The sequence below is a fragment of the Acomys russatus genome, chromosome 27, assembly GCF_903995435.1.
Source record: "Acomys russatus chromosome 27, mAcoRus1.1, whole genome shotgun sequence".
Lineage (NCBI taxonomy): Eukaryota > Metazoa > Chordata > Mammalia > Rodentia > Muridae > Acomys > Acomys russatus.
This window is the reverse complement of record NC_067163.1, coordinates 58142948-58154906: the sequence shown is the minus strand read 5'-3', so window position 1 is coordinate 58154906 and position 11959 is coordinate 58142948. Positions and strand designations below refer to the sequence as shown.

Sequence of the window (11959 nt, the reverse complement as noted above, 5' to 3'; positions counted from 1 at the left end):
GTGCTGGGATAACCACCTCTCTGGCAGGTGGGTGCCCTAAGCAAGGGCCCTGGGACAGCCTTGGGCTCCTGCAATTCACAAGACGTGGATGTGTGAGTCAAAAATGAGGCAGTCCCAGGCTCAGGCCTCTGGAAAGGAGCTGTGGTGTGGCCTTGGACTTCCTCCATAGTTAACTGTGAAGTCCCTGGCCCTCTGCCCCTCTAGACTGAGGTCCTGAAGTCAGTCCACACAGCAAAGGCAAAGAGTCTGAGGCAGATTTAATCCCTGTTTATTCAGAGAGAGCAGCGTGGAGACGGGTGCTGGCCAGGTCCTCTGAGCACATCAGATTCGGATGTGGAAGGTGCTGTGTGCAGAAAGCAGGGGCGTCACTGACAGCTCACAGACAACACCCACCAGGCCCCCAACACTCCGTCTTCTAGACCAGAGGTGAGCACTGGGACATGGACAGGCGAGAAACCGCAGTTCTCCTGCCCCATGTGACTGGTTAGGGTTGAGGTGTGAGGTCAGAGGTCAACCTCAGGGGTCAGGGGTCAGCCTCAGGTGGTTTCCACACTATGGTCTTTTTCTTTTTTCTTTTCTTTTCTTTTTGTTTGTTTTTCGAGATAAGGTTTCTCTGTGTAGCCTTGGCTGTCCTGGCCTTGCTTTGTAGACCAGGCTGGCCCGGAATTCACAGAGATCCACCTACCTCTGGCCCACTGAGTGCTGGGATTAAAGGCATGCACCACCACGCCCAGCCTATACTATATTCTTTACTTATGTATTTGTGTGTGCATGTGTGCATGTGTGTGCACGTGCACCTGGTTGTGTGTATATATAGCATTTTATGTAAAGGGGTCTCCAGAGGCCGGAAGAGGGCTCCAGGTCCCCGGAGCCAGAGTTATGGACAGCTGTGAGCCGCCATGTGGGTGCTGGGAACAGAGCCCAGATCCTCTGCAAGAGCAGCCAGGACTCTTAAACACTGAGCCCCCGATCCAGCCCCCAAGACCTGGTCTTCATTTGGTTGGTTTTGGGTTTTGAAGACACAGGCCCACTCTGTAGCCCAGGCATCCCTGGAACTCACAGTAATCCTCCTGCCTTAGACTCCTGGGTGTTTCAACTCCCAGTGCCATGGATTTCCATGGAGATTGTAAGCAAATATCTGGATAAGCATTCACACTCCAGCTCCTTCCCAGATTGGCTGTGGCACTAAAATCTGGTAGTTGGTCACCGTGAGCCTCAGCCTATTCCTCTGATACATGGGAGTGGCTAGGTTTAAAGTGGTGGCCCTTGCCCTTGATCCCAGCACGCCAGAGGCGGAGATTGGCGGGTCTCTGTGAGCTCAATGCCAGCCTGCTCTACATAGAGAGTTCCCCGCCAGCTAGGGCTACATAATAAGACCTTTCCTGAGCAAAACCAGACCAAATAAATAAGCAAATAAATGGGCGTGGTCCTGGGTCATGGTCTACTAGCTGTGTTAACTGCACCCAGCACAGCCTTGCAGCTGGGGCTCTGACCCTATCCCAGGCTGCCAAGGACAGCTGTATGGATGCTTCACAGGAAAACTGTGTGGCAGTTGATGGAAACGCCGCTTCTGCCCACAGGGGACGCCCACAGCCTCCGCCCATAGCCTCCTATGGACAGTCCTGGACAGAGTGGGCTTGAAGCCGCAGGAGCTGGGGAGCTTCCCTGAAGCCTCCAATAACGCAGCGGGAATTCCCAGGCCCGGCATTGAACCTGCACCTGAGGAAGTCTGGTGCCCGCAGGATCATGTTCTGGAAGTCCTCCAGGGACAGCCGCCCGTCATGGTCACCATCCGCTTCGTCCAGCACCTTCTCACAGACCAGGGACACCTCCTCCTCACTCAGCTCCCCGCGGGTCAGCCTGGTCACCGTCTGCTCCAGGTCCCACGCACAGATGTAATCATCATTGTTGAAGTCTGGGGGGTCAAGTAGATAGCAGGGCTGGGGTCGCCAGGTGGCAGGAGGACATGTCTGTCCCTGTGCTTTGGAACTAACATGGATGCCCAGTACTCATGCAGCCATTATTGAGCACCTACTGACTACCCCCAGAGCGTCTTGCCCTAGGAACTGACAGCCATCCTCGCCCGTACAACTGTTCGTTTTACTTATACAACACTTATCGCACGCCAGGCACCCAGGTGACTGATTTTCTCTTACTGAAGCAAACATTTATTGAGCGCCTTCTGTTTACCATGCCCAGCCAATGATAGTTGCTTTTTATTCATTCACGGGCCCATCAAGTATTTATTGAATACCTACAGACACTGTGGAAGTCGCTTTTCATTCATTAACTCCCCCTACACGTGCTAAAATAAAAACATAATGTAAAAGGTTTTAAGTGCCAGGCGTGGTGGTGCATGCCTTTAATCCCAGCACTCGGGAGGCAGAGGCACGTGGATCGCTGTGAGTTCGAGGCCAGCCTGGTCTACAACGTGAGTCCAGGACAGCTAAGGCTACACAGAGAAACCGTGTCTCGAAAAACCAAAAAAAAAAAAAAAAAAAAGAAAAAGAAAAGAAAAGGTTTTAAATGCCAGGCGTGGTGGCGCACCACTTGGGAGGCAGAGGCAGGTGGAAACGCTGTGAGTTTGAGGCCAGCCTGGTCTACAAAGCAAGTCCAGGACAGCCAAGGTTAACACAGAGAAACCCTGTCTTGAAAAACCAGGGGGGAAAAAAAGTTGTTTTAAGTGTTGAGACCTGAGCCTGCTCACGGAGCTGCCTCCTCTGCTGATGACGTCCACAGCAGATGCGCTGAGGTCAAGGACACTGCGCGCATGCCCAGGAGCACGAGTGACTTCATCACCTGTGGGGCCTGGGGGAGTTTTATTGGTTCACTCACTGAGCACCTACTGCGTGTTGGATATCACAGCAATTGATCTTCAGTGACTCCCTCTGAGTGTTTCATGCCTACTACAGGCCAGGCCCTGAGAAAAGTGTTGTGATCCCACGTGCGGTCATTCAGAAAACAGTTACCATCTAGGGGATGTGGCTCAGGGTGGAGCTCCTGCCCAGAGTCCCCCAGGGAGGGGCTGTCAGCAGAGAGCACAGAGGAGCATTTGATGACTCTGAGGAAAGAGGAGCCTAACGTGGCTGGAATCGTGTGTAAGGAGGTTTGGGATAGGGTGCAGGCCAGGGCAGGGTGGGCTGTGGAGTCCCTGCGGAGAGGAGCGGTATGTGGTTTCCACCCTAGGGCCCCGCACGCACCATAAATCTTAAAGGCATAATATGCCTTCAGGTCCCGTGGAGCCATCTCACTCATCACCGAGAACATATCCAGGAAGTTCTCTAAGGTCATGTGACCATCCCCATCTTGAGAGAAGACCTGTGCAATCCTCTGGCGGAAAGGGTTATCCTGGGGACAGGACGGAAAGTATCTGCTCAGCAGGGCTCTCCCAGAGCCCATGGGTGTCATCCGTGCTCCGCTCCTCCAAGGAAGCCAATCAGAAGTTGACATTCACCTGGCAACTATACCTGACCTGGAGAGGCATGTGACCCAAACTAACCAATCAGCTTTAATCCCAGCACTCGGGAGGCAGAGCCAGGCTGATCGCTGTGAGTTCGAGGCCAGCCTGGTCTACAAAGCAAGTCTAGGACAGCCAAGGCTACACAGAGAAACCCTGTCTCGAAAAAAAAATTACTTAAAAAAAAATAAAAAATAAAAAACAGGCATGGTGGCACATGCCTTTAATCCCAGCACTCAGGAGGCAGAGGCAGGTGGATCTCTGTGAGTTCAAGGCCAGCCTGGTCTACAAACAGAGTTCCAGGACAGCCATGGCTATACAGAGAAACCCTATGTGTTCCCTGTTGGGGGGTTGGGGGGCACAGGACCTGAAGCATACAACTCAAAATAGCCTCAGGAAGTCCCAGAAACTGAGCAGACTCACTAGCCTCCTCTTCCCTACGAGTACATATGCCCTAAGGACGACTAAGAGATGTTCTCAGACAGGCTGGCCTGCTTAAAAGAGGCTCAGACCTGAAGAGGCTTGGATCAGATGAGGCGCTTGGAAAGGACACTTTAATCCACCGAGCTGCCTGCGGGCTGTGCAGTGAGCTCCAGGTCCCCAGCTTTGTGACCTGTCGCCCATGATGGGGTGGACTTTAGTGATGGGGCTGCCCTTGAGTCACTGCTGGCTCCTGTAGGGCGCACAGGTGGTTTGAAGAGGAATGACCCCGTGGGTTCATATAGTTGAGTGTATAGTCATCAGGTGTGGCACTACGGAAGAAGGATTAGAAGGTGTGCCCTTGTTGGAGGCGGTGTGTCACTGGGGGTGAGCTTTGAAGTTTCAGAGGCCGGGCCTGGTGTCTCTGTCTTCCTGCAGATCTGGATGATCTCGGCTCCTTCTCCAGCACCATGTCTGCCTGTGTGCCACCATGCTCCCCGCCATGATGACAGTGGACTAAGCCTCTGAGACTGCAAGCAGACCCGCAACTACACTTTCTAAGAGTCTCTGTGGTCATGGTGTCCCTTCACAGCAGTAGAACAGTGACCAAACCAGAACCCAAATAAAGCCCATTTGCTCATGAAGCTGGGCTTTGGTCTGTGGCTTGGGGTGAGTACGTGTTTACTTATGGGTCCCCAAGATCGGTGTCACAGAGCACCCATGAGTGACACCACAAGAGCGTGTCAGATCCCCTGGAGCTGGAGGTGCAAATGGCTCCTTACACATACACACACACACATCCCACACACATACACATTCCCCCTACACACACACACACACACACACCACCGCTGCCACCACACCCCCACCCCACCACATTCCCCCCACATTCTCCTCCCCACATTCCCACACAAAGACACATTCCCCTGACACACATATCCTCCCACATCCCCCTACTTTCCCCCCTCATGCACATCTGCCACACATATCTCCCCCACATCCCATACACACACACACACCTCCATTCCCCCATTCCTCTCACACACATGTTCTCCTGTAGTAAACATAGTAAAATGCCTTTTAGACATGTAGAACTACGTCAGTCAGGATCCCCACTGCACCCAAGACTGCACCCTATAACCAGGACCCGGCGACATCACTCACTCAAGATAACCAGACACAGTCCTAGCAGCCATGACCCCATTGGACAGTGTATAAGCAGAGACTAAGAGCCGTGCTCTGCTCTGCACATCTGCAGAGAAGCCACCTTGCCCCACCCAGTGGCCGGAGAGTTTCCTCAGGATCCTGACCCTCATTCAGAGGCTTCTGTCAGAGTCTGAACCTGACCTTCAGCTAGGACACGTCACCCTGGTGAGCAGCAGTGGGGAGACAGGCTGAGGACCATACTTAGGGGTTTAGAGTGTGAGCATTGTGTGATGGTCCTAAGCATAATACAATGTAACTTTGGGCGATGGTGTGAGACAAGGTTTCTCTGTGTAGCCCTGGCTGTCCTGGAACTTACTCTGTAGACCAGGCTGGCCTGGAACTCACAGAGCTCTGCCTGCCTCTGCCTCCTGAGTGCTCTGTCTTTCTGATTTTTATGATTTATCTATCTATCTATCTATCTATCTATCTATCTATCTATCTATCTATTTTGAGGCAGCAGCTTACCGTGTAGCCCTGACTAGCCTGGAACTTGCTCTGTAGCCCAGCCTAGTCTCAAGAGTTGCAAGAGATCCAAGTGCCGCCATGCCACAGACCATGGTTGCATCTTAAACTTGTCTCTCTTTTTGCAGCTGTGTGTCTCTGAGCCCATTTTCTTTTTTCGTAAAGTGAGGGTACCAATTGAACCATCTTTGTTGTTTCCCCGTTTTCCTCCCTCATAGGCCGCAGTACCTTCAGCTCTGGCATGCTGCCAATCAGCTCGTAGGGCACCTTCACCTCAGGACTGGTGGTGTAGTCGAGGGGCACCAACTGAGGGGCCAGGTCCTGGTAGCGATAGAAGAGCCTGTTGTGGGGAGAGAGAAGCCAGGAAATCTGGGAGCCAAGAGGCAGAAAAGACTTGCCCGCTTCTTGCATGCCTGCAGTTACTCCCTCCACAAGGAAGGATGCTGTGTCCCCAGGAGCCTCAGGCCTGAGTCTGAGTCATGAGCACACAGAGCCAGAAGCAGGTACCACTGTCTCCCTCCCCACAGACAAGGCCAGGGGAGAGAGGGGAGGTAGAAACAAGGGAAGAAGAAGAAAAAGAAAAAGAAGAAAAAGAAGAAGAAGAAGAAGAAGAAGAAGAAGAAGAAGAAGAAGAAGAAGAAGAGCTTCCTGGAAGAGGGACCATTGGGGTTGGGCTTAAAAGTAGGAGTAGGAGTTCACCAGGAAAATGGAGCTAGATAGGGGCTGGAGAGATGGCTCAGTGGTTAAGAGCACTCACTGCTCTTCTAAAGGTCCTGAGTTCAATTCCCAGCACCCACATGGCAGCTCACAACTGTCTGATGCCATTTTCTGGTGTGTAGATGTAGTGTAGACAAAGTATCCATACACATTAAATAAATAAATCTTTAAAAAAGAAAGAAAGAAAAAAATGGAACTAGAAGAAGGAGGTGCTTCTAGAATGGCCGATCATTCTGCAGCCAGTGTTTGAGGCCCTGGATATATACAGTACACACTCCATTATTACTCCAGTAGACCCTGCTTCTACTGACCCTCCACGCCCACCCTGGTGCTTCCTCTGCTCTCTCTGCACTAGCAGGCGGCTTTCTTCCAATGCGCTGGGCAGGGACAAGCAGCTAAAACTCACGCTGCTCCTGCCTCAGCACCCCAAGAGTGGGGATGATAGTGCCACTTCTGCTTGGGTATTTTTTTTTTAAGGGACTCTACAAAGCTCTGAGCACCATACATACAGCCTCTCCATACAAATTTCTCACGCAGTGATGCTGAACCTTCCTTAGAGTTCGTCATAAGCCTCTAAGAAAGCCAGGCGTGGTGGTGCACGCCTTTAATCCCAGCACTCAGGAGGCAGAGGCAGGCAGATTGCCGTGAGTTCGAGAACAGCCTGGTCTACAGAGTGAGTCCAGGACAACAGAGACTACACAGAGGAAACTTGTCTTGAAAAACAAACAAAGAAACAACAAAAAGCCTCAAGAAGACCTCTGCTATCCTCAAGCAGCCACTATCTCAGAGGGACATGGATGTCCTGGGTTTTCTCATAACTACATACCTGAGAATGGCTGGTGAGGCTCAGTGCTAAACGCCCCGTCAAGGGTCCTGCGGGGAATGCCCTGAGTGGTTCAAATAGTTTTACAATTATGTATTTATTTGTGTATAGGTATGTGTGTGCACTCTACAGCGCATGTCAGAGGGCAACTTATCGAAATGGATTCTCTCTTACTATGTGACTCCTGGGGTTTGAACTCTGGTCCTCATGCTTAGCAGCAATCACCTTTGTTTGCTGAGCCATATTGAGGACCCACAGAGTTTGTCTTTCTCTGTGGCATCCCCTCTCCTTCCAGCTCTGTTCGACAGTCTGGAAGCTTGAGCCAGTCAAAATGCCAGACTCACCAGAACTCTGCCCATCTGCCCTGGACACTGAAGTCCTGCTTGTCTAAGCCTCAGTTTCCCCACCAGTAATCTGATCATGATGGCCAGCATGACCCTGCCAGCTGTCCTCACAGACAATGGGCTGATGGGTGAGAGGTGTGCCCATCAATAATGGATGCCCTGTGCCCACACAAGAGGGGTTTGGCCTGAGCGCCCCACAGCTGAACCCCGGCCGGCTTGGGTTTCACAGCTCCAAGTTCATGGAAAATGGCCCAACCGACAGAAGGTGTCAAGGGAGGTTCATCTGGATGCATCTTGATGGGCTCAAGCCACCAAGGGCCACCCACCTGCAGCCACAATCTCCTTCACATACTCACAGCTCAGGGCTGGGTCCCAACTCTCCGGCCTCAAAGTGCTCCTTGGCTCCCAGCCACCCTTGGGTGGAAGTCCCAGTTCCTCAGTACAAAACCTCTACCTCGTTATAGGGTCTCAGCCAAACACCTCTGCCTTAGTCCACCGACCTCGAGGCAACACCCACACCAGAGCTTTAACTTCGATGGTGCTTGACTTCTTTCACATTGCAAAAGACACAAGCACGGTGGCGCATGCCTTTAATCCCAGCACTCAGGAGGCAGAGGCAGAGGCAAGTGGACCGCTGTGAGTTCGAGGCCAGCCTGGTCTACAAAGCGAGTCCAGGACAGCCAAGGCTACACAGAGAAACCCTGTCTCAAAACCTGAGAGAGAGAGAGAGAGAGAGAGAGAGAGAGAGAGAGAGAGAGAGAGAGAGAGAGAAGACCAAAGGCTGACAAATGACTCATCTGGTATAAACAGGTGCTGACTTGCCTGGTGACCTGGGTTTGACCCCTGTGAACCCCCATATGGCGAAAACAGAAACTTGCAAGCTGAATCAGCTGAATTGGTCCCCATAAGTCACTTAAAGGAGTCAGAAAAGAATCAGCTCCACAGCCGGGCATGGTGACGCATGCCTTTAATCCCAGCACTCGGGAGGCAGAGGCAGGCGGATTGCTGTGAGTTCGAGGCCAGCCTGGTCTACAAAGTGAGTCCAGGACAGCCAAGGCTACACAGAGAGACCCTGTCTCAAAAAACCAACCCCCCCAAAAAAAGATTCATCTCCACACATTGTCATCTACCTTCTACACATGCAACATGGCACTTGTGCCCACACAATTGCACACTCACAAATCATGTCCCCCCAACCCACGATAATAATACAAATTTTAAAAACCTGCAGCCAGCTATAGTACCATATACCTGTGATCCCAGTTCCCACAAGGCAGAGGTATTTTTGAGGCTAGCCTGGGCTCCTTCTCAAACAAATAAAAAAGATTGCACAAAGGCCCAGCAGTAACGAGAGAGTTGTGTTGGGGTGTCACCTCCCTTTCTTCCCCCACTGACCTCATGATCTCTTTCCTCGTGAAGAAAGTACAGTCCTGTGGGGAGAGAAACGAGCTTGCCACGGATCTGCTTCTGGGTTGTCTCTCCATGTGCCCCTCCAGTCACTTCAAACCTACACAACATAGCCTGATGCCAAACACTGCTCCACGGAGATGCTTGGCAGCCTGTGTCCCCAACCTAGCTGTGCCACTTTGGCAGGACCGCCACCCACACCCACCTGGTATTCCTCCAGCTGCTCATGGGTGAACACAGTCTGCTTGTTGCCCATACTGGGGACCCCAGCCTTGAATCCACTGGAAGTGAAATTACAGGTGGCTTCTCAGGGGCACCCGTGCACATAGTGTCGGAGCAGACGTCCCTGCCCTGGCTGTCACCTGCCCACCCATCTAGTCACCCCAAGCTTAGTGAAGCTCAGGTTACAGCCTGGCTCTCTGGGCAACCATTTGAATGTGTCCGCAGACGAGAAACAAAGGTGTGGGAGGTCACAGAGGAGCCATGCCCGTCCCCATGTGGTGAAGCTTGGGGTCTGGGACACCTTCAAGGGAAGGTCATACACAACCCTAACTCCAATCCCAGCTTTCCCCTGCTAGCTGTGAGGCTGTGGGTAATTGTCTGACCTGTCTATTGCCTGTGAAGCAGAAATTACATTAACGTCTGTGTCATGGGATCAGTCTAAGGGTGACAGACATTATATTAGATGTGGCAGTGCTCACCTATGGCTGAGGCAGGAGGGTCATAAATTCAAGGTCAGCTTGAAGCTGCACAGTGAGACCGTGAGAGAGGGGGTGGGGAAGGGGGAGAAGGAGGAGGTTGGTGAAAACAGGAGGGTCCTTGGAGCTCACATGTCTACCAGCCTGACCAATCAGTGATCTCTGTGTTTAGTAAGAGATCTTATCCCAAAAAGAAAAGATGACAAGTGATAGAGGACAATACAAGGTCACACACACACACACACACACACACACACACACACACACACACACACACACATGCACGCACTAAGCAAGGAGAGCGAGGAGTAGTTAACTGACTATTGTTCTAGGCCCTAGGAACGCAGGAAAGAGCAGATGCGGTGAGCATAGCAATCCTGAGTTAAAGTGAGTTAAGTGTTGAGTTAAACCAAGAAAGAGACACAGTGTCTAAAGCTGAGAAACAGTGTGCTATGCTGTCTTTGTCAGTTTGATACAAGCCAGAGTCATCTGGGAAGAAGAAACGGCAACTGATTGAATGCTACCATGGGCTTTTTTTTGGGGGGGGGGCGGTTTTTTGAGACAGAGTTTCTCTGTGTAGCCTTGGCTGTCCTGGACTCCCTTTGTAGACCAGGGTGGCTTCCAACTCACAAAGATCTGCCACCCTCTACTGCCCAAGTGCTATGTATGGGCTTTTGATCTGACCAGGTTTACAAGGCCAAGCATGAGTCCGCTCCAATCAGAAAGTGGTTGGTTACCCCTTGATAGCTGTGCCACTGTTGCAGCAGTGCACACAGCATCCATAGCTCAGTAAAGCTGTCGCTGCCTCCTCCCCCACGCTGACCTGCCTGCGTGGCATAGTCTACAATGATGAGGGCTGGCCAGCAAGGAGGAAGCTCCCAGAAGATTCCAGTGGGATTTCTCTGTGTGCTGCAGGCAGAAAGTCTCTTCAGCAATAGGGTCTGATAGTCTAGTTCTGGTGGGGGTAACAAGCTGTTCCTAAAAGGCTGTTAGGCTGTATTTTGTACTAAATTTTGGGAGATTTGTGGTAAAAGATTCAATAGCTCATTTTTCTTTCTTTTAGCTTAACAAAGTAGAGCAGGTCTCTGAGTGGGGTTCGCACACAGAGCTTATTTTGGGTGGTCATCCCCACATCCCCACCCTTTGCTGCCGCCCTCCTTTGTCATGCTAGGGTGCAGATGACAAGTTGGATATTACACCTGTAGTTGCAGCCATTTCTTTCCACACGCAGCCTTCTCCAGTGTCAGTGCATTGTCTGGATGCTGGATGGTCTGTAGGCCACACAGTACTGTAGGCCACACACTCCTGTAGGTCATAGGTTCCTGTAGGCCGCCCACTCCTGTAGGCCATAGGTTCCTGTAGGCCGCCCATTCCTGTAAGCCGCCCACTCCTGTAGGCCACCCATTCCTGTAGGCTGCCCACTCCTGTAGGCCACCCACTCCTGTAGGCCGCCTGCTCCTGTAGGCTGCCTGTTCCTGTAGGCCGCCTGTTCCTGTAGGCCACACACTCCTGTAGGCCGCACACTCCTGTAGGCCACCTGCTCCTGTAGGCCACAGGTTCCTGTAGACCGCCTGCTCCTGTAGACTGCACACTCCTGTAGACTGAACACTCCTGTAGGCCGCCCACTCCTGTAGGCCACACACTCCTGTAGGCCACACACTCCTGTAGGCCACACTCCTATAGGCCACACACTCCTGTAGGCCACACGCTCCTGTAGGCCACACGCTCCTGTAGGCCACACGCTCCTGTAGGCCACACTCCTATAGGCCACACGCTCCTGTAGGCCACACGCTCCTGTAGGCCGCACGCTCCTGTAGGCCGCATGCTCCTGTAGGCTACATGCTCCTGTAGACTGCACACTCCTGTAGACTGCACACTCCTGTGGGCCGCACACCCCTGTAGGCCACACACTCCTGTAGGCGACATACTCCTGTAGGCTGCATGCTCCTGTTCTTACTTCCCTTTCCTCCTGTGCCCCCTCTTCTCCCTCCTCCTTAACTCTCCCCCCTTTGAGTCCCTACTTGGTCCCAACTTTAATGCAGGCACTGACAGAACCAGCAATGTACCCCAAAGCACAGGCTGGATAACATTTTGTGGCTCTGTTTCCCTGTCTCTACAATGAGATTGCTCTACCTAAAGAAATGTCTGCGACTGTGAAAGAAATCAATCTGAATAAATCCATTCAGACCACCAGTCACTGCTACTGTCATCTTGTTAACATGCCTAGTTTATAAAGAAGGGACCAGAAGCTCCAAGAAGTCAAGATACTGCCTCAGGGACACACAGCTTCACAGGTATGCAGGTAAAGATCTCCAAAATTGCTCACACTGACCTCTTAAGCCAAGCAGGACTCCCGTGTGTGTGTGTGTGTGTGTGTGTGTGTGTGTGTGTGTGTGTGTGAGAGAGAGAGAGAGAGAGAGAGAGA

The 11959-nt window shown here is 52.0% G+C and overlaps 1 protein-coding gene across 2 annotated transcripts; it reads right to left on the bottom strand.

Annotated features, from left to right (window-relative positions):
- Positions 1 to 321: 321 nt before the first annotated feature.
- On the bottom strand, positions 322 to 9092 carry Cib3 (calcium and integrin binding family member 3). 2 transcript variants are annotated; one of them, XM_051169695.1, is made up of 6 exons: positions 9042 to 9092; positions 8825 to 8859; positions 5774 to 5885; positions 3201 to 3348; positions 1720 to 1915; positions 322 to 343 (listed from the first exon to the last, which is right to left on the bottom strand). In XM_051169695.1, the coding sequence occupies exons 1-6, from the start codon at positions 9090 to 9092 to the stop codon at positions 322 to 324; spliced, it is 564 nt and encodes a 187-aa protein (XP_051025652.1). The 2 variants fall into 2 exon arrangements, with proteins under 2 accessions (XP_051025652.1, XP_051025653.1); XM_051169696.1 differs by lacking the exons at positions 5774 to 5885; positions 8825 to 8859.
- Positions 9093 to 11959: the final 2867 nt, after the last annotated feature.

Excerpts from the sequence above, each read along its gene's own strand:
- Cib3 (XM_051169695.1), bottom strand. The coding sequence starts at position 9,092 with ATGGGCAACAAGCAGACTGTGTTCACCCATGAGCAGCTGGAGGAATAC. Across the intron at positions 3,349-5,773 it reads GCAGCATGCCAGAGCTGAAG|GATAACCCTTTCCGCCAGAG; the intron begins GTACTGCGGCCT and ends TCCTGTCCCCAG. Across the intron at positions 344-1,719 it reads CGGGCACCAGACTTCCTCAG|CACCTTCCACATCCGAATCT; the intron begins GTGCAGGTTCAA and ends TTCTGCACACAG.